General features: G+C 44.1%; 1 protein-coding gene across 2 annotated transcripts in view; it reads right to left on the reverse strand.

Annotated features, from left to right (window-relative positions):
* Positions 1–26,036, reverse strand: part of RAB11FIP4 (RAB11 family interacting protein 4) — a 199,452-nt gene that overhangs the window by 115,323 nt on the left and 58,093 nt on the right. For both annotated transcript variants that reach the window (XM_037914098.2, XM_043527659.1), the window contains one exon: positions 9,405–9,492. In XM_037914098.2, the coding sequence (XP_037770026.1) occupies positions 9,405–9,492 (88 nt within the window). The remainder of the gene's footprint in view (positions 1–9,404; positions 9,493–26,036) is intronic.

Consider the following 26,036-nt stretch of genomic DNA (forward strand, 5'->3'; position numbering starts at 1 on the left):
CCAGATTTTCTTCCCAACATAGCATTCTCCCTATGCACGGTCGCTTTGGAAGATCAGCTACTACTGGACCCTTTATCATCTCTGAATATAATTCCAAGCCGTGTGCTTAAAGAGCTGATCATTGCTTTCCCCTCTCTGGGCCCGTACCCATGAGGGGTATGTGTGCACTGCAGCAGGGAGCATGCTTCCCAGACAGACTTGGGCTCACTCTGCTCCAGCTAGTGTGCTAAAAAGAGCAGTGTGGCTGTTGCGGGTGGGACAGCGGCTCATGTTAGGCACCTGAATTTGGACCCTGGGGGTGGCTGGCCTATGTCGCCAAGTCCACGCTGCTACTTTTAGCACGCTAGCTCTCGTGGAGCTAGTGAGCGCCTGTGTGCCTGGGTTGGGAGGTACGTATTTAGACATGTAGACATACCCTTAGTTAGTGGGTGTCTGTTAGCTTCTAAGGGCCTTGTATCAGGCCCTTTCTTTTCAGAGAGGAAAGTCCCTGACATGTTTACATGGAAACCGATTAGCTGTTGTATTCAGTATTGTTCTCTTTATGATGGATGCTTATGCATGAAAATCACGTCTTTTACTTATTTTATTTTAGCGCTAATTTGAATTTTACAAGTGCCCTGGGAGGTTTACAGGAAGGGCACATTACAAATGGATGACTGAATTAACACATGGCTCTGCAGACATGTTTACCTGTGTCTTCCTACCGCAAGCATCCATTTTGGCTGGCAGCCTAGAAAATGCCAGCGTGCTAAATTGAAATATCACAATCCACACAGGATGTAATGAAAAATCAAGGTTTATTCTGGCATACCTCCTTACGGATTAGGGCAAACATTATGGCTTCTGATGGGGATTTTTACAATGCTGCGTTCTGATCTGGCACGCCTGGGACTTATTGCCACTGGTACCCTATCTTGAGAAAAAATACCCTCTTGTCCATGCTTGCAGATGTGCCATTGCCAGTTTTTCAAGCTGTGCAGCAGTGCAGACTCGAGGCTAGAATCGGTCCTTAAAAAACCACGGCAAGAGAGCTAAGGAACATCTCCCGGCTACTTTAAGATTCTCCTGCATTAAGACATTTCATTATTTCTATAATTTCATTTTCCAGAAAGCAGCACCACTGAAAGCCACTTATATGGCTGATTGGAGCCATTTCATTTGGCTACCTAATGGTATAACAAGGCCTTACCATGTTAGGATCTATGGAAAGAAAGACAAACTGAGGTTGATTTAGACTATTATTTGTTTTTCCAAGCATGGACAATAAAACATTTCCTACTAGCTGCCAGTGATTCTCTTTTCCCCTTCCCTGGCTGGGGTTGGAAACCTTCAATCATATTCATTTTTGGACACCATTTTTGGCAAGCGAGACTTATTGCATTGGAACATAGGGGGCAATAGGGGGCAGAAAGGAAGGATTTTAGCCATGGATTGTTGCAAATCCTTGGATACTCCAGAGCCATAAACTCTGCGATACACTCTACAAAAGTACCTTCTGCTAAAGATCAATGTATGACATAAGCCCGCTCCTTCCTGGGTAATGGAGTCTCACAAATAAAAGTCCAGTGTCCTTACATCAAGTCTCTGGGCCTAACTCTTGGCCTTCTACTCCTTGCACCCCCTTGTCCAATGACTTCCACTGACCTCAACCCCTTATATCAGGAGGGCTTTATGACACCTTCTCTGGAGGCTGGCAGGGGGGTACCCAGACCCTCCCAATACACCTGGTTCCAGCCCAGGGACCCTATAACTAGCAGCGAAGGTCTGCTCCATACAACTCCTTGCTGTCACCTCCCCGTGCTTCTTCCTACCCTGCCTTTCTCAGGCCTTCTCTCCACACAACCTCTGCAGGTTAACCCTTCATGCAGGGCCGTGACTCTCAGGGCCCTTGCCTGGAATCCCCTAACAAAATTCCAAATGTAATGAGTAAACTTAACCTAACCTCTGCCCTCCTCAGGCTTGCCCTTTTAGGCCTCAAGTTCCCCATGCTTCGTTCCTTAACTAAACATCTCCCAGGGCTCGCTCCCCTCCTGGAAGTCTAGAACCTGCCCCTTCTGTCAGGGCTTAGCAATAAAGACTGTTCCACTCTCAGTAACCATTAGTTTCCTTCTCTACTCAGGCTACGATCCCAGGGCATAGTCTCCCCATGAACCTCCTCCTCACACCCTCCCTCTTCCCACAGAGTGACTGCAGCCTCTCACCCCACAGCTTCTTTCTTTCATGGCAAAGTAGACTTGACTGAATAGTCACTAGTCGCCACCAGCTGTAATTCCTAAATACTTAGCGGTTTATATTCTCTCACTCTGCTGTGTCCTTCAGGTAATGTAACAACTCCTTTCTAATACTACCCCATTTCCGGTAGTAATGTAACATAACTTTTGATATCTTAAGATATTTGAATTCCTCAGAAAGCTTTTCCCTTTCATTATCGAAGCCCTCACAGACCCACACAAGGTGATCAGTTGTTTCTTCCACCTTTCAGAGCACACATAGGCCATCTTTGTGTCTGTCTATTTAAAAAAAATGTACTGTTTAAGCCACAATGGCCAATTTGTTGTCTGTACAAAATCATTTCATTTTTCCTATCCAGGTTCTGAAGTACATCATTATCCTCAGCTCTAGGGTACAATTCAAAAAATCTTCTTCCTCTTTTTTCACTAATCCAATTTTGTTGCTATTCCACTTACATTTTTGTGTACTGGGATTTTAACTTCCTGTTTACTCAAGGGTATTTCTATGTCAATCTTTCCATTTCTTACAGTCTTTTTAGCTGCTTTGTCCACCATTTCTTTTCTTGTTATCCCGTAACAAGCCTTCCTTCCTTCATAGCACATTATACACCCTTTCAATATCTAGGAAGGCAGCTATCATGAAACCTCTGTGCCTCATACTTTACTGTATTTCAGTTTTTAACTTAAGAATGTGATCAACTCCTTTCTGCCACAAATTTCCTCTCTTTATATTAATGAGCCTGCTCTTTATACTAACCAGCTGGGCTTCATGATCAGTTAAGCTTGGCTCCCCCTCCAGGTGCAGCCTGGTACATTAATTGACTTCTGAGGCCCACATTAGCCCATTCAGGGCCTTTGTGAGGTATCCCACTACAGATCCCCATTACAATAGCCCAGCACCTCAAAATCTTTAATGTGTTTGTCCTCCCAATACCTCTATATGGTAGAGAATTGTTATCCCTGTTAGCATACAGCCCTCAAGCTACTGAAGAGGAAGATGTGGTGGGGAGGTGCAAGGCTGCATGGAGAAGTAAAAATGCACCCACAGAAACAGTGCCTGTCCAGATTTGGAGCATTATTTTAAGAAAGTTATTTACTTACCTACAGTTATCAAGAAATGGAGGCATCAAATCAATTCTGAGACAGAGGACCCGATTCTCATCTCTGTTAGGCCAGTGACATCAATGGAATTACTTGAGATCTTCACCCGTCTAACAGAGATCAGAATCTGTCCTCTACATTCTTTCATATGTATGCATCACAAAGCCAAAGTGAAATCTATTCTATCCCAGTCCATGTAGGTCCTGCAGTATCCGAGTGCCTTCTAGCAGTGCACTGAGCAACGTGACTACACATCTGGTCAAGTTTGTTCTCTCCCCCTCTCCTCAGAGGGAGAAACTCAGTGCAGCAGGGAGGTAAACTTCCTTGCAGCTAGTACTTTCCACTCTACAGTCCCCACCACAGCAACCCCCACTCGGCACCCCTCTCCACAGAAGCAACCCCAAACACCTGTCAATAGCAACACTCTACACATCCCACCCAGCAATCTCCACACCACCACCCAGCATTCCCATCTCCCTCACACCCTGTAGCATACATCCTACCCCCCCCCCAGCCAGTACTTCCCCACACACCAGCACTCAATCTATGTATATATTTTTATTGTACCTTCTGATCTGTATGTAATTGAGAGGCGCCCTTCCATTGCTGAAGGTTAATTTTAATTGTAGCTGTTACCACGATACCTATAAGATTGTGTGTTCCTAATTATAATACACTATTTTATTCTTATTCACTTGTAATTTCATAAAGGCTTACACCACGTTGGTTTTGTGTTAATGATTCTATGGGAAGAGTCTAATCTTTCATCCAGAACGAGTGTAAAAAAGGGCACTGCGTAAGCTTTGTGCTAAAGCCCAAAGCGCTATTTGACATGACCAGCATTAATTAGAGTCTAATGACGTAATTTTATGCCTCTGCACGGGGATCAATACAGCCTTATTGATTATGGGCCGGATCCTCAGCTGATGTAGATTTGTGTAGCTCTGTTGACTTCAGTGATGTAAAGGAGCTGTGCAATCTGTACCATCTGAGGATGTGGCCTCAAAACGAGGGGAATTGTATACTGGAGCAAAATAATACCCACAAAAACAAGGACATTAAAAATTGAGGCTAAAATTGTGAGCCTGACTCTGATCTGGTGTAACTGTGTTGACTTCAGTGGATTTACTCCTGATTTACACCAGGGTAAGTGCCTTTAACCCAGTTTGCCCTAGAGGCCACAGGTCGCTCTTGATTCTGGATGATTTTGTGTGTCCGACAGTTCTGTACAGCAAAGGTGCAGTGCTCTTCAAATCCTACTGAATGGTCAATTGTTTTGAAGGAAAGTAAACCGAATCACAAAGCAATTTCCTACAAATGCTCTAAGAAGGAAATTTAACCATCCTGAGTCATGTAATTTTCATGGGCAATTAAGCAGTTTTAATACTATAGGAAATCAAATCCAGTTACTTAATTGGATGTAGCTGGTTCCTGACACATATCCTAGGAGCAGTAGCTATTCACTTATTTACCCTTGGATCTTTAATGGTGTATTAGGCTCATTTATGGCTTCCGGCTATATTAAGCAAAAATTTAATTGAGCCTTAAAAGGTTTGAAGAGGCACTAACCCCACTTCATTAAATAGCTAGAGTGTTACTTACTAGCTAAGGTCCCAATCCTTCAAAGACTTACTCAAGTAATTAGCTCTACTGAAGTTGAAAGGACTGCTCCTGTGAGTAAGAAGCACTCTAAGAGCAAGGATTTGCTGGGTCAAACCTACCGTGTAAGTGGCACAGCGAATGCTAGTCTGAAAGGGTTCACCCCAGATTTTTAGTTTTTCTTTGGTACCCTATTGCCGTTCTTGCACTCACATGGCTCAGTCCTGATCTCGGGTATAAGGGCATGAGCCACAGACATTGATTTTAAGTCAGTCACCGCATACATCTATAACCTACTCTTCCATCGATGTAATCTACACCTCCCATTCTGTGGCTGATCCACAGAGAGAGTTGTCTCATACTTCTCCCAGCTAACGGATTTGGAGCTGAATTTCTCAAAGTGCCTAAGCACCTTACTCCTAACCTCCTGTGAGGATCAAGGCCTAGGCACCTACCTGCATCTTTAGGCACCTATGTCCTTTAAAGGCAACTTAAAAGGTCATGCCCAGGACTTCAATGGGACCACATGCAGAATAAACGACTGCTCCAGGTGAGTAGAGGGACTAGAATCTGGTTCTCAAGAAGCACTGTTTATACTTTAGCATTATAATAGATGGTATTGTGATGAAACAATCAGGATATGTAACACTGGTCAATATATCTCATATGAAAGACATTATACAGTAATTACTGTACAGTTGTTGGTGTGGTTTCCATGGTTTAAATAGCCTCTTGGAAGTCTGAATGCATTTTTCTCTACTACTTTTCTACTTAAAAATATAAATATATATTCATGTGTTTCCAATGCAAGAGAATCTGTGACAACTCTCGTTTCCTGTTCCTTTAATGTAATCTGAAGTCATACTTTTTAGTTAACTGCAGCTACAGGGCCAGTAGGGGGAACTCATCCTTTATTTGTTTGGTAGGTTTTTTTTTTGTTTTTTTATATAGAATAGGTTTTTTTTTGTCTAAGAAAAGAACAGAGAACTCTATGAGAACAGAAACAGGGGTACTTAAATAGAACAAACAGGTCAAATGTACTTACTTAAACCTTACTAACCAGACTAAGGGCATCATTGTGCAAACACTCCTGAGCATGATGCTTACTACCCTGACTAACTCACTGCCGTCAATACGACTTCTCAAGTCAGTAAGCACTATGACTGGTAGCAACTGTTGGCAGGATCAGGCCCTCAATCAGTTTACAATCAAATGATTCAATCACTGAACCCAGTGGTCAAATGTAACAGACGAAATCCTGGCCCCATTGAAGTCTGTGAGAATTCTGCCACTGAACTGTAACTGTAACTGGGGCCAGGATTTCAAAGGTGTATTTACACCAAACCAATATCTGATGGCAGTAGTTCTCCTGACTGGTGATTGTTAATTGAACCGATGGCATGAAGTGAGCAGCTGGAGAGTGCAGATACACCAGGAGCTAAACTTTGTTATTTTGATGTTCCAGCAAACAAACTTTACAGCCTTTATCTTGATGACAAGCCAGTCCTGGTTTGCAGCAGAGAGTAATCATGCTAGGAAAGTGGCCCCAACAGCAGGGTTACTACTCAAGTGCTGAAGCAAGACATTTACTGGATAACCCACCTTTACAAAGGAGAAAGAACAGAGGCTTTCCTTAAAGAGATAGGATCCCCTCCAGCCTAGAGTTTCATCAGAAAGATACACAACGGGTATGTCTAAACTGCAATAAAACACCTGCGGCTGGCCCATGTCAGCTGAGTTGGGCTCATGGGGCTCAGGTTGCAGTGCTGATAGATTGCAGTGTAGACCTTCGGGTTCCAGGTGCCCCAGCCTGAGCTCCACCACGAGCCCAAACATCTATTGTATAGCCCCACACAGCCTAAGCCCCGAGAGCTCCAGTCCGCTGACACAGGCCAGCCAGGGTGATTTACTTCAGTGCAGACAAATCCAACAAGACTAAGCTCCTCCAACCCATTATATCCCCCATTACTGCTCCTTCAGCTTGTCTAAATCCTCCATCCCAGGAAATCAGGAGCACGCTGTCAATGTACACCAGAAAGCAGACTGCTAGAGGCCTGAGAAGGCTTAATTTTGTTTCTACTTGCCATCTCAGCAGCGGCTGCAGAGGTGTATGAGTCTTAGGTCAAGGGCCATGTGGAGTTTGTCCAGCTCAGAGATGCTGCGGGGTCGGGGCGGAGGGAACCTTAGCAAACAGCAGGGTCTTCCTTCAGAAAGAGCCAGGAGATTTTTCACACACATGCAGAGCAGGCAGTGCCTTGGTTTCAGCAGGGGTAGGGGCCACGTCATTGATTTCAGATCCCAAAGTTCAAGAGCGTTTGGATCCAGAGTTTTAATTCATCTTTCTATGGATACAGGAGCTGTTTGCAAACTACAGATCTGGATTTCAAATACACCAATGTTTGGGAGTGTTGAGTTCTGGAGTTTTGGACCGGATCCATAGCTAGTTTTGAAGACCTCATCTGAGAGATTCAATCAAATTTCTAAACTTCATGGAACTCAATTTTTCTCCCTCAAGGCTGATTCTTGGCGGCTGGGATGTGAATCCAGGATTCCAGAGAACTTAGATAACTCTCAAATAGGAACACAAAAGTATTTCACTGCTGCTAGGCAAAAAGTTATCCTTCATCCCGGACTATCAAGGGAACTATCCCCAAGAGCTCAGCTCTGTGATGAGACAATTTAATCTGAAGTCTCATAAATAAGAAATATGGCAAGGAATTAGGGTAGTAAATTTTTTTAATGTAAATGTTTGGCTTCCACCACTAAGAATAACACAGATTCATACTCAATTAGAACAAAACCTTGGGGATTTATCATAGTGTCTCATCTTGCTAAATTAATCTGATTACTATACACAATTCAAATAGGCTAGGGTGTCAAAGGGCCATATTTAAAATTGGTTGCAGCCTAGTTGGATTGATTGTTTTTGTCTGAGAACGAGAGCACTGCTATTCTTGCCACACGAAGCTCTGTTGAAAAATGCGAGATAACATGGTGGAGTCTTTTCATTTTTGGAAGGGGAGCATACATTTTCTCAACTTTAATCACAGCAATTTGTTTTAAAGAAAGAAAAATGTCTCTGCTGGCTGAAGACCAATAAAACCTTCACCGGGTGAGGTAAGTGATGGATCTAGTTCCTTATTAAGAGTTGCAGTAAAATATATACATAATGGAATGTCTTTTATTAAAATAGCTGTACATACTCTTTGATTTGAGATGGTGGCTGATGGTGATGCCAAGGATCCATATATGAAAGATAATGGGAAGGCCAAGACAATGGACGTTTTCTTCCCCTGTTGTATCCCTTTTGCATGCCCCTAAATCAACAGAATTTTAAGCTGCACCCAGGACATGTAGCAGCAGGGATGCCCCCAAAACAGGCAGAGCCCTACACTACAGCTGGCATTCCATGTCATCGGAGTAATGAAGATAGATCCAAAGACAAGACATAGAGTTTCAACAGAGATTCACATCACAGCAAAGAGAAAAAATAGGCAAAATGTGATTTCTCCTTTTTATGTGTTGCTCTGAATGCCTAAATGAGCCCATTTTACTAAACAAACAAAACCACAAAACAAAATACCAGCTCCCCCCATCTACTTTTTTTTTTTTTTTTTTTGGCTGCTAAAAGTGACTCATTCATTATAACCATGAGATCACTTTGAACAAAAAGGTGGCTCTGGAATTCAAAGTTCAACCTAAGAAATTTTAATTTTTGCAGATTTTGAATTTTTGTAGGTTTTCGGTTCATTTTTAAAAAAAAATGTATATAAAAGTGAAATCTATGGATTAGCACAAAATCACCCCAAATAGCATTAAACATTCTGTAAACTTTCATAGAAAACTGTTCACTGCGTTCAAACGGCTCTATGAATTTTTAACCAAAGCCTCCACAGCTCTTTTGCCTGGGAAAACTGTCTGTGGAACGTAGAGAACTCTAACAGCTGCAGATATTTATATTTGAATTATGTTTGTTGAAAACGTCTCTTACACTGGAGAAACTGTATAGGAAAAGTCCATTCATGAGCAAAGGTTATTAACCCAGTGTGGACTGAAGTTACAGATCATGGAAAATTCCCAGTGACCTTGATAACCTGATGCTTTCAGCTACAGTCAAAGTTTTACACATGTGAATTCATTCACGTTTAGACTGAGCTCCTTATCCTGTGGACTGTCTAAATATGCAGGTGGTTTAAAGAAATAAGGCCCCAGTCTTACAAAGACTCATGCACATGCTTAATTTGATGGTTGACTTTAATGGGACACGTCACATGCTTTAAGTTAAGCATGTGCCTAACTCTTTGCAAGATCAGCATCTTATTGATTATACTTCAGTGAGACAGAAGAGCAAAGTACAATTCACCAGCATCTATCCTAGTGAGTATCAAATCTTCTGACGCCCCATGCCCTAAGAAAACATTATTGAGTTAAACTGGGTATTTTATAAAAAGCTGCATTACAGTACTTACTTACCTTTGATAGCAAAAACTCCATGACAGAAATCCTTGAAGTTGATTCTTCCCAGGTCATTTGGGTCCAAGTATTTAGCCAATTTTTCCACCTAGAAAAGAATATACAAAGTTTACTATGTGTTGCTTCTATCTTGGTCACGCTCTTATGGAGAAAACACCAGTTTCAAAAATATCTGCAGTACACAACTAAAATCAATACAAGGTAAAAATACGTATCTACGTAGATATAAAACCAAAACTTTGTGACTTTCCATGGCATAAAATATAGGAGAGACTGTATATGAGAGACCCAAGAACATTAAAAGTGAAAGAAGCTTAATATGAGATTAATTTGTTTAGTGCCGTATTATTTTCTATAATCTCAGTTTCGTGGTTTAGCATTTCTGATGTAAATTATCACCCACCAAAGGGGATCACACTGGGTGTACTGCAGTAAATTTGCATGTATATTGAGGGAGATATTTCACATTGAGGAAGAGTTGAAGGATTTTTCAGGAGAGATTGGAGGAAGAAGAGGGAGGGAATTTGGGGAATCTACGCAGTGGATCAAAAGAAGGCACAAAACCAAGCGTGGGAAAAGAAAGCAAAAAAGCAGTTAAGTGGGGGGAGGGGAAGAGAGCAAAGCAGGGGCGTTGGAACAATTTGTATAGTGGGGGTGCTAAGAGCCACTGAACCAAACTATAAACTCTGTATATGATGGAAACGACTTTGAGACAGGGGGTGCCCTAATTCCAGCTCCTATAGAGCAAAGGTAGAGGCAGTGTTGTCCAGTGGATAGGGCACTGGAGTGGGAGTCAGAGGACTCTTCTATTCTATTCTTGGCTCAGCCACTGACCTGCTTTGTGATGATAGGCAAAAGTCACTTCTCCTCTCTGTGCTTGTTTACCCTTTGCTTGTCTTGTCTATTTAGACTGTAAACTCTTTGGGACCAGAGCTCTCTCTCACTACTTGTATGCACATAATGCCTAACACAATGGGGGTCTGACTTTGGTCTGATCCTCTAGGGTGCAACTACAATATAAATACGGCCAATTATTACATCAATATATACTATATATTATATTAAGATTTATTATAAGATCGTAAGGAGCAATGAGAGCAGGAATGCAGGATATTACAATATTCGGAAGGACGGAATGCAAGCTTAAACATGCCGGTATGAACAGCAATCAAAGCCCAGCTGACAATACACACAGCAAATGAATGAATCCTGGTGACCCAGTTTCTCAATTTTTTGGTTTCTCACGTGCTAGCAAAACCCTGCGGAATGCTTTAAGGCCCTCTAGAGGGTGCACTAATGTCTGACCATGAAACCTCCTCATTTCTATTCTATCCATCCAGTATACCCAGACCATTTTGTTTAGATGGGTTATGATCAACGGGAATATTCTCCATCCTAATGAAAGCCTGGCAGTGCTGTAAAACCAACAGGGTTTCAGCATTTCAGTCTACTGCTGGGGCCTTTCAGTTTGCCAGTGTATCCTATACACTAAATATGGTTTTCGAAATCATGATGCCGGGGTGCTTACATCACATGCTGTCAGTTTCCAAGGACCACTGGAACAGCAGAGTCAAACATGTGGACGAAGTAGCCTGTGGAAGTGTGCATATGGAGTAATGTTCTCATGAACCACACCTCCAGCTGGGACCCAGATGGAGCAACCAGAGCCAAAACACCAGCTGACTGCTCTCGAGATTATTTCTCCACCCAGCATCCTTGTAACAAATGCGATGGGTCTCTCCAATAAGGTCTTATTTAGAACAACGAAATCTAATTAAGGTGCTTAGATAAGCAATAGGTAAAACTTTGATGAATTGCCACTTTCCGCTCCCTAGTGCTCAGTCTCATGCCCTGGCATTCAGTATGCACTTCCAATCAGCCTGAAGACTCAGCAACGGTACATACAACAGCACCTAGGCCCTGGTTCAGTAAAGTGCAAAAGTGCTTGTTTTATTTTAAGCAGGTGCCTAAGAACTTTGTTGACTCAGATCCTTAGATACTACCCTGAATAGTGCTAAATTTCTTGGGTTGACAGGTTAAGTTAGATGTTAGTCAGACAGGTGAACAGGTTTTGTACTGTTTTAAATACACTTTAGTAAAAATGTAGTAATGATAGATGTGTTAGACCTGTTCTGCATACCATATCTATACAAGCCATACATTCCCAGTTAATTGCATTTAAAGAAACCCTGCAATTATATTAAATATATAAACACCTTTTACATGTATTATTTAAAATCTTTAAACCCACCCCCCATAAAACTGTATTTATATCTGCTGCATATTTGCTATAACAATACTTAGCACACATACAATCCCCAGTCGCCAAGTGCTTTACAAGGCATTATCCTCATTCTGTAGATGGTGAACATGAGGCACAGAGAGGTTAAGTGAGTTGCCCACAGTTTCACTGAAAATCTGCTGCAGAACGGGGAACAAAAACCAGAACTTCCTGCTGGCATATGGAGAAAAGGTACGTAAGATGCTATGGTGATGCATGCCATAGAATTGCTTATTACTGGATAAAATACTGACTTAATTGGGGTAAGGGTATTTTCCTATGGGTTGGATACATTATTTTGATACTGTCAAATGGATCAACCATGAATGAATCTGGGAAAACAGCAATGTGGATTTAAGAATCTATTCATGGTGCAAAATGCTTGGTGTTGAGTAGGGGAGAATGGAACAATTTGATCCAGAGGCTAAATCCTTCCCTTTCCCCTCCCTTCTTTTTAAAAAATCACCTGCAGCTCCCCTCATGCAGACATGGCAAGTAAAGAGCTGTAGGATGAATTCTGCAGCATGCAGTGAGTTTAGGGAGAAATCTTACAGAAGTTCTCTTATTGTGAAAACCTTTGGAGAGCTGATAATGATGTGCTGTCAGTCTGATGGCAAAATGCAGCATTTGGCCAGAACCATGGACAGCACACATCAAGGGAGATTCTGTTAGAGGCAGTCATCCTCACACAAACCCCTTTGATATTACATCATGGGAGACAGAGTTGTCTTGTGGTTACAGCTGTCCTCTGGGATTCAGGACTCCTGGATGCTGATCACAGTGGATGATATCTATGTATCCTCACTAACCTTTTCATGCCTCAGTTTACTTACTTGGTCACTTAGTCCATCCCATGCTTTGTTGCACACTGGGCTACCCACATTTGCCATCCATGCCTCAGTTTACCCACCTGTAAAATGGGGATACACAATAATAATCTACTACCTCACTGGGATGGTGCAGGGATTAACTAACTGAGGTGTATTAACTGCTCTGAGATTACCAGATTAAGAAGTGCTATAGAAAAACAAAGACAGCATGGTCTCATGGACAGGCTGTCCAACTGGTACTCAGAAGACCTGGGTTCTATTTCCAGCTCTGACTTGCTGTATGAACTCATTTACTGTCCTGTGCCTTGGTTTCCCTATAAAATGGAAATTGTAAGGATACATACTTTGAGATCAAGGGATAGAAAACACAATCTAACAGCTAAGTAATAGTAGTATTCAGAAAGCAAATAATTAAACAAAGAGCAATAAGGTTAAAACAAAGTCAAAGTTAATGTTACTTACAAACAAGGCCAACTAGGAAACTCCAAGGAACCCAAATAAATGCATGGAAGTAAACTTCCCTGGTGGCCTAATTTCTCTGTATTCTGATTGCGTATGCTAGTGAATTATGGGGTCAGAGCCACCAGTGCAGTAACTCTCCAGTGTGTGTGGGATGGCAGTACATTGAGATGGAAAACAGCATTCCTTCCAAATCTCTGCTTGAGTGGTTTTACTCAAACCCCTGATGGGTGACTTTGATCTCTCTTCAGATACAGATTTCAGGTATCATCCTTTCCCACCTGTAATCTCTCTCCTCGTGTTTTATTCTGGACCGTTGAAAGACATGACTCACGTTGTACATTCTAAGAGCTGTGGGAACGCTGCCCCCCAGCCCTGCTTGTTAATACATAGATGGCGGCTCAGATTATACATTTATCCAAGTCAAAGAACAAATCCTGTGTGGCTGGCCCAGGATGTACAGTGGCTCTAATTGGGGATGGGGGTTTACGTGTAGGTGTTCAAGGAAATCACATACCATACGTGCATGAAATACAGTTCTCGGTGCACGAGACATAAATAAGAGCTCAAGCAGAATCCGTGCACAACATAACAACAGGCAATATTTTGCTCAACCTCCTATGGCTACATAATGTCGAGCTGGAGACACACTCCGTCCCTCTGTAATTGGCATCACGCACACATCTCTGATCTAACAAGCTTGTCACAGATCAGCTCGTTGAAGGAAGCCATATGCATTATGCTGACATAAATCAGCTCAGATTTACTGCTGAATGGCGTGAAGCTGCCTGATACGACGGAATGTTATGTCCCCAAACCAACATAATTTACAGCTTTGGCGTGCTTCCGTCACAACCAGTGAGGGTAAGTGTTATATATGAAAGGAAGAGGGGGTACCATGAAGAATGCAAGCAACAGAATGCCTTTACATTACCAGGTACTCTGGTAGCATAGATCCAGCAGGATATAAACACATCATGCACCCACATGCAAAGGAAATAGAATGGTACACACCGCAGACCTGACCAGCAGGATAGCCAATGTATAATTGTGTATGAAGCACTGTGACAAGAGGTCACAGATGCAGGTAAAGAGTAAAATTTTCAAAAGCACTGAACTGACTTAGGAGCATATATCTCATTTGCAAAAGAGGCTTGGGGACTTTGGTACTTTAATTTTTTTTTACCCTTTATCTTCATCTCTGAAGGCAAGAAGGGTCTTTTGCTTGAGGCAAAGGATGGGAGTCAGCAGATCTGGGCTCTGTTATGCCACAGATGTCCTGTGTGACCGTGGACAAGTTGTCTAGTCTCTTTAATGAATGGCCTAGGTTCTTCTAGACCAGGAGATCTCAAACTGGGGGTCGGGACCCCTCAGGGGGCCATGAGGTTATTATGTGGGGGGTTATGTGCTGTGAGTCTCCACCCCAAACCCCGCTTTGCCTCCAGCATTTATAATGGTGTTAAATATATAAAAAAGTATTTTTAATTTATAAGGGGGGGTCGCACTCAGAGACTTGCTATGTGAAAGGGGTCACCAGTACAAAAGTTTGAGAATCACTGTTCTAGACCAACCAAATAGCAGGAAAGCTGCAAACTCCTTCTCCTTTCTTCACCCAGCATTGGATCTGGAGCATGGTGGCTTCCGGCTTGCTGAGAAATTCTACTCCATGTCCAGAACATTTTAAAACATGGATGTGTTTTAGAGGTTGGGCAGGCAGAAGTTTGAATGTGTGGGGTGTCACTCAAAGTACATGTGAAGGTACAATGCCCTGTGAAGATGACTTCAAAGGACTTCCCTTGCTGATGGCCTATGCCAAATTAGCACATTCTGTTTCAGCACCATTCCATTTTCAGTGGAGTGATGGCAAAGCTAGTATTTATGAACCAGTGAGCCTCCCGAAGACAGGGGAGACTCCTTCAACAGCAAAGATAGCCCTGGGGCATGCCATTATCATATTATCTATGCTCTGGACTCAGAGAACAGCCTTTTCATTGCTCCACTGGTTTGCTGAGACTTGTCAGCTATGACTGCATCCCTATCAATGAGTATCTCAAGAGAAGTCTTGGAAACTTTTACCTCGTGCTCCCCATATCATTTCTATTAATGCATGTTCCATTGCTCAGATCCACTCCAGACCATAGTCCAGATCCTCAGTTGGTGTCAGTCAGCACAGCAGTGCACTATTCCAACCCGTACATGGTCAGAACTCACAAGTCTGAATAAGAAGATTGGCTTAAAAATCACGAGAGTTCTCAGGAACAATCAATGTTGAGGGTTTTTTTTACAACCTCTGGATTTTGGTTTATGTTTTCACGCTTTCTCCCCACACCCATGAGGGCTAAAAACATTTTTTAATAAAAGCCGAGACTTGCACAAAGTAATGAGACTCCAGGAGTGACCATTTAAGAAAATGACCAAATACTGTGAGATTCACAATAAAATCACTAGAGCTGGCAACACTGGAAGTCAATGTAGCTATGCTGATTTACACCAGCTAAGGATCTGACCCTATAGCCACAAAACATATGCCTACTTTCAACAGAAATGCAGCTTTAATGAAGTAGGAGACTGATTACAATTCCTTCCTGAGACTTATTAAATACAAACTACCATCAACAGAAGAAAACAACTGGGTCACGGTCAGAGAATGTCACAGACATTACAGAAAGCTAAAGAAAATGGAGCACCAAACCTATTCTTCGGGCCCTGTTTCTGGATATATTTAAAGCGATGTAATCAGACTCAACTAGGCCATCAGGGGTCATGGCATCAAGATTCTAAACAGATGCAATGCTTTCTGTTCAGTGAAGTAGTACAAATCTGAGGTTGGATCCTCAGCTGGTGTCAATCAGCATAGCTCCATTGACTTCAAGGGAGTTACGCTGATGTTCACACACTGAGAATCTGGCCTGATGCATACAGGAGACAAATATCTAGTCAGACATTAGACTTTAAGGTTATAAGACTGGTGCATGGCTTTCCCTGACAAACAGCAAACCCACAGCATTGCAATATAAGTAAACACTATTTCAAATGCTCACAGGGTCAGTTAGGCAAATTCCATTTCCTTTTGGGTGTCTTGCTAAAAGGCAGGAAATTGTGTTCTTGGTTTTAACTTACCAATTCCTGTAACCAGTTGGGATGCTTGTGCCCAGTTTAATAATAATACAATAATAACAATAATCTGATTGTGGTCCCTGAATAACACTGGCACCATAAGTTTATTCCTGAAAGCCTCTCAATGATCCAATGGTTTTAATTGCCACTCTACTGACAACACCTAATTACAATTCTGAATCAAATCACGTACGAATGTGTTAAGCCCAGGTGTGTGCATTGTGACTGGCTACAAAAGTGCATTAGTATTTACTATGAAGCAAAGCTTTAACAGGAAATGAAATTATCCCCAAGCAAATTGTTTCAGTCTCCAGGTCCACTTTGTATTTAAGTTCACAGATTCTAATTTAGATTTTATTTATAAAGCAAGTAAATTTACAAAATAGAGGGAGACAAACTGGCAAACATATATACATACATACATACATACGAGTTACATCAAGAACTTTAACCACCACGGACTTGGTCCTCAGCTGGTGTAAAGCAAGGGTCAATGGAGCTGTGTTAATTTCGATCTGCTGAGGCTACATTTGTGTATGCAGTTATAATAAAATCTCTGCATAAATACACACAGACATGTCTGATGTACCTAGGTCTCCATCTACTTGAACACACCCTCCAGACAGAAAGAAGTTTTGAATCTCTAGGACTGTCATACAGCATTTTTCTCCACATCAATTCACATAATTCCATCCTCCCTTTCCAAGATCTGGTTTTCAGCTGATGGTTGAGGATGGGAGGATGTTGTTCCACTTATGGCTCCAGTTCTCCTGAACAGGAGACAAATTTATTTTTCATTTCTCTCATTTTAACATAACAATTTTTGGAGGGACCAGCAGGATTTACCCATGGCCAGTGTGCATATCCCAATGTACCAACCCAGTCACATAGCTCAGTTCTAGCCACCTTTCTGCTCCAGGAGGTGGTATAATTCCAAGAATGCCATCAAAGCACCAGCCATTCAATGTTCCCTAACCCTAAGAACTTTGCTATTACTATTGATTTTATGTGGAAGGCCTTCAGATACTTCGGTGACAGGTGGCAGTATGAAACCCTAAGATACAGTGGGACAGGTGGAAAGACACCCACTCCGCTGGGGCTCATCGGCACGCCTGCTGTGTTTAGTGCAGAGGGCACACCTGGGCTCTGATCCACCACTGTGTTAGTCCAGTTTGACACCAGACTAATTCCAATGGTTTTAATGAAATTACACCAGCAAAAAAATCAGGCTAACCCAAAGGTAAATCTGACCCCTGGAATGTAAAATAGGAGAGTTTGTGGGAGGAAGGACTCTTGTACAATCCTGTGGCTGCAAAATCCCGCTTGTCCTGGATTTCCTCACCGGGGTGAACTCTGCTGGACATTAGGACAAGTGGAATTTCAGGGCATTTGTACTGTGCAGTGCAATGCTTGCCCTAGACTGTTTTAATTCACTGTATTTTCCCCCTAGCTTCACCAACTGCTAACTCTGTAGCTTAACGGGTTTGTTTTACAGTACATACAAGGTTTCTCATATTGAGGAAGACGCCCATTGGAGCCTGATTTATAATGTCCCCTTTTCTGGCCTGAGCATAGGTGGTTCTCTGCTTATGGAAAGTTCCAGAATCTCTTTCTATACTGAACTCAGAGGAAAAGAGAGGATGGGTGGGATTAAAGGTACATTGGGCTAGAAAGGGAATGCGAATTCCATGTGGCCAAACTCAGCCCTCACTTACATTGGTGTTGAATCCAGAGCAATGCCATCGACTTCCATAAGCCACTCTGAAGTTACAGTGACTGGGGTAATGGGCCCACAGCATTTCCTTCTGCAGTGACCGCATGGAAATGTAAAAGTGACATGTGCCTAAACCTCAGCTAACATAAGGATGGTCTTACAGAAAAGGCTCTGACTTGGGACACGGCGGGGATCTGGTTCAATTCCTGGTCCTAACAAACCCCGCCCCCCATGTGACCTTGGACAAGTCAGTTCATCTCTCTCTGTCTCAGTCCCCCACCTATAAAATAGGGATAATGCCACAATTCCGTTTGCCCACTGTTTCTATATGGGGTCTATTTAGATTAGAAGCTCTTTGGTGCAGAGTCTGCCCCTACTGTGAGTTTTTAGAGTGCCTTGCACAGCTGGGACCTCTAGGTGCTGCTGCATAATACACTCATGGATGGATGTTTGAGGAGGGGAGGTGTGCTTAGTTTTTAAATGAGCACAATTCATATTCCGATGACTTTCAGACTGATAAAAGGAAGGTGTTACTGAGACTGTAGCTGAGCAGCTAGCCAGTACCATCAAAATGAACCGTGCTACCAACACGAACCCAAATCCTCTCTGCTGTGTACATCAACCATATTAAACCTTCTCCTGCCTAGCTTTGTAGAGAAACAGTCTCCTATCCCCTTTCTCCTCTGACAGCACACTGCCAGCAATTAATCAGTCTCTCTGAAACGGCAAAAGGCTGTTGAGGCTACAATAATTATTTATTACCCTTGAAAAGGTTAAGGGCCTGTCAGTCCAATAACCAGGCTGCATAACATTGTATCCTTTTTGTTCCTGACCACACCGTCTATTCAGAGACAGTGTTATGCTATCAAATAAAAAAGCAGAAGCCTTTCAGTGCCATTAACCAAGTGGGTGAGGCAGCCTGTTCATGCACGAGTGAAATGAGCAGACTGTGCTGGCCCTGGACCCAGAGTTGGCGGGTGAAAGCTTTCCTTATCCCCCGGCATATCTGGGCAATACGGAGTTGAGCCTCCCGCACCAGCCCTCTGGGAGGACACATTGGCACTGAAAGAGCTGAGTCAAGCCCTTGCTGAATCAATGGGATGTTGATTCTTGTGGGTCATTAAGCAATTACGCTGAGGAGGCATCATTAAACATGTTGAGTTTTTTATTCAGTGTCAGGATAAAAGTCAGTACAGAGAGAGAAGTGGTAATACTTTGCTCAGGGCCTTCCATCCAGGGTGGACAGGGTCACTGTACAAGTACCCAAGACACATCTCAAAGCTCTTGATAAACATTAATGTGAAGTCATATCATCTCCATTTTACAGCTGGGAAAACTGAGGCAAAGAAAGATCAAAGCTCTTATCAACCTCACACAGAACGTCTGTGGCAGATGTGGGAAGAAAACTCACTTCTCCTAGTCCAATGCTTTAAACACAAGATCTTCTACAAAGCCACCATGGAGAGAAAGACTCACCTTGCTGGTTGAGGATCTGACCCAGAAACTATAGGCTACCTATATGGAACAGATGCCATTTTATATGTCTTTGTTAAAGGTGAGACCTTTGTTTAGCATCATTACCTAAAATAGATACATAAGAGAACAAAAAGTTCATCCCTTTTCAAGAAGCCTCTACGATGTCGGTGGCATTTTTTCATGCTTTGCTAGAAAACCTATTTGAAAAAGTTAAAACGACTAGGGCTAGTCCAAAACCAAAATGCCTTCGGCCCTCCCAAGTTTCTGAGGCTACCTTGAATTGAAATACAAGGTCTAGTGGTTCTGAAGACAGCCTGAGAATTTGGGGTGACTTAACAGGACACTTAGCCCAACGCCCCCGTTGATGCAAAGGAACAAGGGAGAACAATTTTAACCATACTTAAAAGTGGCCAAATGTTTATTAGGTTTAAGAACAATGTAAATGCACGGGTGAAATCCTGATCCCACTGACGTCATTGGGAGTTTCTCTACTCAATTCAGTGGGGCCAGGATTTCACCCTTGCTTTTCCGCAAAGGCTGACAACAAGGATGCCAACAGATGCCAACTATGGTTGGAAGGGGTGGACACTGGAACAAAACAACTCAATCCACATAAGCCATCAGCCTTCTGATGGAAACAACTTTTGGTCAGTGTCAACATGGGCAGCAACTTCGAGGCAAAAGGCTCCAAATGTCCAGTCTTTTGACTCATCCATTCCCCACTTTGTTATTTGCTACTGCTTTCTATATGTGGGGGGATTTAGTCAGGACACTTCTCATACATTAAATCCATATACAAGGCTGGATTGTGAAGCCTGTACTAACAATAGTGACTTTTCATAGGAGTAGTCTTGTGAGTTTTCCCCACAACAGTGAATAAGGGGTGGAGAATTGGGTTGAGAATAAGAGGTTGCGAATTCTTGGCTTCAGTCTCATGCATTTTAAGGCAAGAAGGAACCACTGTGATCATCTAGTCTGATCTCCTGCATAGCACAAGCCAGAGAACTTTATCCATTGATTCCCGCATCAACCTCAGTTTGACCCAGAGCATTACGTTCAATAAGATATCCAGACTCATCGTAGGTTGCACTAGTTGTGTTACTAATCTCTGCTCAGTAACATACCTCACTGTATGTGTTGTTTTTCATCACAGAACCCTCTCCTATGCACTGGGTTTGGATGGGTTTTTTCCCTTCTTCTTTTCTTTCTTTACAGCCTTTCCTTTGCTGTAAGTAGCCCTCAGCATGCTTTCATGCTGCTCTTACATTTCAGAAAGCAGCATGTGGCAAACATCACTTTGTGTCTATAGAGCCGCCAGTCTTGCTAAGATACACAATAAAGTAGAGTGTGTTGGCTAAGGTGAAATGTTATTGCAACTGAGATCTAAATCTATATTGGGAGGATAATCACCCATCCACCCAAGTAAGTGAAACACTAAGGAAAGAACTTTCATTTTCTCCAGTTTGTTTCCCAAAGTGGAAAAGATTGATGTCCTCTGTCTGAGAACATGGACCTCTGCTGTAGAGTTTATTAGCCAGATAGATCCTTGCAGCTTGTGGACTAGCCTGGACTACAAAGCTTGGGGCTGAATTTTTCTGCTCTCTTCCTTCTCTTTCTGGTGCTAGACTGGTGAGTGTGTGCCCAATTCACAGAACATACAAGTCTGTTGCAGCCCTAGCAAGAAGGGGTCGGCTCTTTAGCACAAACCATGCCAGCTTGTGATTTTAGTGCTGGAGATCCTCAGTTCAATCCTCAATGTCAGCCAAAATGGTGGCTGTCACACTGGCGTTTAACCTTGACCTGCAGGGGGAAGCAGGATGTTAATACAAATAGACAGATGTTCTGGAGTTGTGCAGTTCTTGCTAGCAAGCATCACAGCCTAGGACATTGATTTAACGAAACCTCCTCCCCCAACCTCAAAGCCAGCCCTGATCGGTGTTGACACTGCCGTAAGCAGGCTCCTTGCTGGGCCTGTTGCAGAACTGAGGGGCTCTGTTCCTGTTCTTCAAGAGGGAGCCACAGAGCTGGTTCTCCCACAGATGAGCTCCCTCCCTCCCTGAGATATACGATACAGAGTTCAGAGTTAGTGTTAGTCTGTATTCGCAAAAAGAAAAGGAGTACTTGTGGCACCTTAGAGACTAACCAATTTATTTGAGCATAAGCTTTCGTGAGCTACAGCTCACTTCATAGCTCACGGAAGCTTATGCTCAAATAAATTGGTTAGTCTCTAAGGTGCCACAGGTACTCCTTTTCTTTTTACAATACAGAGTCTCATCCTCCCACGGCTTGGGTGACAGAGATTACTGCAGCTCTAAAGAGCGAATGGCATCCCCTGCACAGCTCCTGCTAGGGGGAAAGAGGGGAGGCTGTGAGTCCTTAAGCACATATTTAGGCTGGGGGGAGGTATGAGGGAATCTCTCTCCTCTCCCTCCCCCACTTCAGCTGTCCTGGCCATGGGTAGGTTCTTTACCCCCAGGGCCCGGTTGCATCTAACAAGCTGGCTAACAGGCGTGCTTCAGAGCTATTAGCCCAGAGCTATCTCTGCCTCCCTCCCCTGCCACTGTCCATTCGGTCTCCCTGTCTGTCAGCAAGCGGGGCAGGCACTCACTGGGCCACCCGAAAAGTTCCCCCCGAGCTCACACCATCCCCAGTCCCAGGGCTGCCACACACAGCAGCTGAGGCAGACTCTGAGTCCCACCCTGAGGATGGGCAGCCACATAGGCACAACATCGCTGCCACTAACGGTAGGCGCCCGTGATGAGAATATAAACCCCACACTGAGATACAAGGGGTTAAGAAGCAGATCTGGGCCCAGGGGACACCACATCTGCAGCACCTGCTCCAGCTGGAGAAGGAGCTTAAAAGAGAGCCAGACAGGATAGGAGGACAGACCTGTCTTGAGAGCACCTGAGCAAGAGCACAGCAGAAGTCCTTTCTGCAAGGAAGGGGCCTGCGAAAGACGGCTACACAGGCCCGGAGGAAGGAGCAGGGAGGAGACCCTCGTCAGAGATTTCTCTCTTGGGACCACCGGCAGGGGGTGCTAGAGACAGAGGGAGAGTTGTGACCCTGGTACCTAACCACTGCACAATACCGCTGGTAAATGCTGCCTGTCACAGCCCCACTCCTCATTCTGACTGGCCTCTGCAGCAGTGAAGCCCAGACTGAGCACAGAGGGCTCTATGAATGAGTCTGTGGCAAGGTCTGGCCCTCAGCCAGACTCCCCACCAACTCACAAAAATGAGTTCCTAAATCTGATCCGAGGGAACCGGTGACTAACCGGAACCCAGACAGCATTCGAAACACAGCAGGTCACTGATCAAAGGCAGATTCCAGGGTGTATGGGGAGGAGGGAATTAATCACAATCTGCTGCTCTGCCTGGGAATCCAAGAGGAATGTGTTTTTTTCCTCCATCCTCCAGGGGATAGTTCACTTTCTGGCACACGGCTGCAGCCTCAGGGGCAGCAAAGCCCGGCTATACGTTATCAGTGTGGCCAGGCGTTGGAACGATCTTCTTATTAATAGCAGGCAGCGGAGGATTTAATTAGCCAGCAGGGGAGCCTGTAACTGAGCTGCACGGATCTCAGGCCATGGAGGTGGACAACAAACACAGACTGCTAAATAAGGACCAGATCACGAGCTTCTGATTTCCACCGCAGAGCACGTATGCAAGTAACCTCAGTGAAGTCCACGGAACTACTCCTGGGAGTAACTGCTCACCAATATGAGGAAAGTGTTCACTATCTGCCCCCAGATAAATCAATAAACATTACTTGTATTGTGGTCACACCTAGAGATGCCCACCTTTTTGTTATGAGTTTCTGCAGCGCCTATTGCAAAGAAGGCCGCTGCCCTGACTAACTTGATTAGTAGCTCCTCCAGGTACAACTCAAGCTGATGGACCTGCTCTGTCAGTCTACTATCTCCTCTTGCTGCTGCCATGTCCCTCTGACAGCCCCTGCTTTATGTTCCCCAGAGCAGAGTGGAGCTCAGTTGGGAGGGGTCCTCAGTTCTGGAACTTGCTCTCCCCTGTGGCTTCAGAGCCTTCCTTCTGAGATATTTATGAAGTAATACGCTTGTTCCCTCCAGCTGTCTCTTCTCACAGCCTTAGGGCCAGGAGGTAGTGGTCCCGGCAGTGGCTGGGACTGTACAATTTATCTGATTGTTGCCTGTACAAAAAGGTTGTCACTTTGAAATTGAAGACACTGAGGCACAGAAAGGTTCAATTATGAGCTTAAGTCACACACAGTGTCTGCTGCCCAGCCACCAGACCATCCTTCTGTATCTGCTTCCTGTTGATCTTCCACGTCAGATTTGCACATTTTCATCACCAAATCAGATTTTCTTTTCTCTTGTCCACACTGCACAGCCAATACAGCCCGGTGCGAGGGAAAACGATATGCTATCTTGCAGGCAGCAAAATCACCGGCGAGGCTCAGATCCCTGAGCTGTTGTTGCTGCTGGTTGTTGTGAAGGTGGACAGTAGGAAGCAGAAAGGACATAGCTTGGTTTCCAGACACCAGACGCTGGGCTGGTGGCAATCAGAAAAGTCTCCTTTGAGGCATGTGTAAAACTGATCCTATCTGAAATGGGAAACCACTGAAGATGCCTTTTTAACGGTCCCTGTCCTGATCATAAGAGCCCTGTAACAAGGCAGGGCTTCTCCCCAGCTTTCAAAGGATACAGGACCAGGCCCACAGTCTTTTAGGCAGCTTTATTTCTCAAACATAGGCAAAACATACCCCCCTCCTCCCCCCGGCCCTGGCAGTTCTTAGCTCCTCCTGGGCTATTACTCCTGGGGTTTTTCTTCCCCCTTTGCATCTCAGGCTCTCACTGCCTCCCCTCCCAAGGGATTCTAGTCTTTCTTCCAAGCTTGACTCACAAGGTCACTCTCACTGGGTCTCGCTTTCTTTCCCTAACCCAGGGTGCCCTCTTTTTAAGCCTAATATGGGTCAGCTGATGTGGTACAAGTGCACTGGCCCTCCTCCCTCTTAAAGGGCCAGTGTCACCCTGTGACATACCCTTAATAGGCTCACTTGCCATTCCACTAGAATGGGTTACAGAGAACTGTTGACCTCCTTCCATTTAATGAAAAATATCACCATCGGATATTGACCCACCAAGGTTACAGTGTTTATTTCAGCGAGGATTTTCTGACTGAGGCCCTGATCCTGCAATTGTCTCCAGGAACACAAACTCACAGAGCCCCATGGACTGCAAATGATCTTCTTAAAAACAGGGCATGGGAGGTTTTGTTACGAAGAAGGTCTGTAAGCTTTGGCTGCAACTGATTTGACTTCCATCAGCGAAGTTCCGTGCAGGCTCAGGAATCCATCTGCTCACAGGCAGTTGCAGGATCTGGGCTGTAGTCACAAGATGCTACCCGAAATAAGCCATTATAACCTTGGCAATGTCACCATCTATGCTGCAGGCATCTGTGAATGTGTCTCACTCCTATAATGTTGACTGAGAACACTTATGAGCCACAAGAAAGGAAAACAAACCTTCTCACTAAAAGTCAAGCTATCCCGCAGGTGATTCCATTAACATGCAGACAGGATCTCATGCATCTGGGGTATTTGTGACCAAGTCTAAAAATGCTGGGAAATGAGATTAAATATGTAAATATTGTGGGATGGAGTTCGAAAGGTTCTTGCATTATTTATAAAAGGGAACTGCAGAATTATGTTCTCTTAAATTTGAACAGACTGGCTTTTTTCTCTCTTGGCGCAAAGACCATAGATTACTTAAAACATTAGCTGTTTGAAATGCAGTTACAAAATTCAGATGCAGTTAGAATCCAGGCTGTGCAAAGCCAGATAAAGTGGCTGCTTAGACATACCGTATATACTCGATCATAAGCCGATCCGTTTATAAGCCGACCCTCCTCCCCCAAGATTGATAAGTAAAAATGGAAATTTTTATGACCCGTTCATAAACCGACCCTATAATTCAGGGGTCGGCAAACTTTGGCTCCTGGGATAAGCCGCTGGTGGGCCGAGACAGTTTGTTTACCTTGAGTGTCCGCAGGCATGGAGGTAAACCTAAGTAAACAAAGTGTCTCAGCCCGTCAGCTGATTACCCTGACAGGCCGGGACAGCAACTGGTGGGGAAATTTTGGCTGGGGGGGGGGGGGGGAGAGAAGCTGGGGGTCAGGGGAGTAAGCCCTGTTACCACCCCTCACATGACCCTACCCCTAGCCCGGGACCTCCACACTCTCCCCATCCCATCCCTTCCCACCTTAGCTGGGGCGGGCCAGGGGAGGATGTCTCTGGCCTGGCTGGATCTGCTCCGGCGGGCTGGGCAGGCAGGACGGCTGCAGCATGCTCCAGCAGGCGAGCCGGGCGGTGCGGCCGCAACCCGCCAGCCCCGGAGCTGCAGCTGCTTCGGAGGTTGTGGGGAGAGCAGTGTGGCCAGAAGCGGAGAGACTCTGGTCCCGCCTCTTCCCTTCTGGCTGTGCTGCCTCTCCTTGCCCCCTCTGTTGGCAGGAGGGGCTGTGTCCCAGCTCTCCCTCTCTCTATACCCGTTCATAAGCCGACCCCCATTTCTTTTGCTTCCCTTTTTTACTATAAAAATTCGGCTAATGAACAAGTATATATGGTAATTTGTGTCAATAAGTTATCTGATTAAATAAGAATATCTTGTACCTTTCACTTTTTTTCCTCCTTTAAAAGCCACAAGGCAGGAAAATCGAATGCACTGTTCCTTCTGTTGATTATGATTTTGCTACCTGAAAATTACTTTGTTCTCTAGAGCT

This window comes from Chelonia mydas, chromosome 14 (genome assembly GCF_015237465.2).
Source record: "Chelonia mydas isolate rCheMyd1 chromosome 14, rCheMyd1.pri.v2, whole genome shotgun sequence".
NCBI lineage: Eukaryota > Metazoa > Chordata > Testudines > Cheloniidae > Chelonia > Chelonia mydas.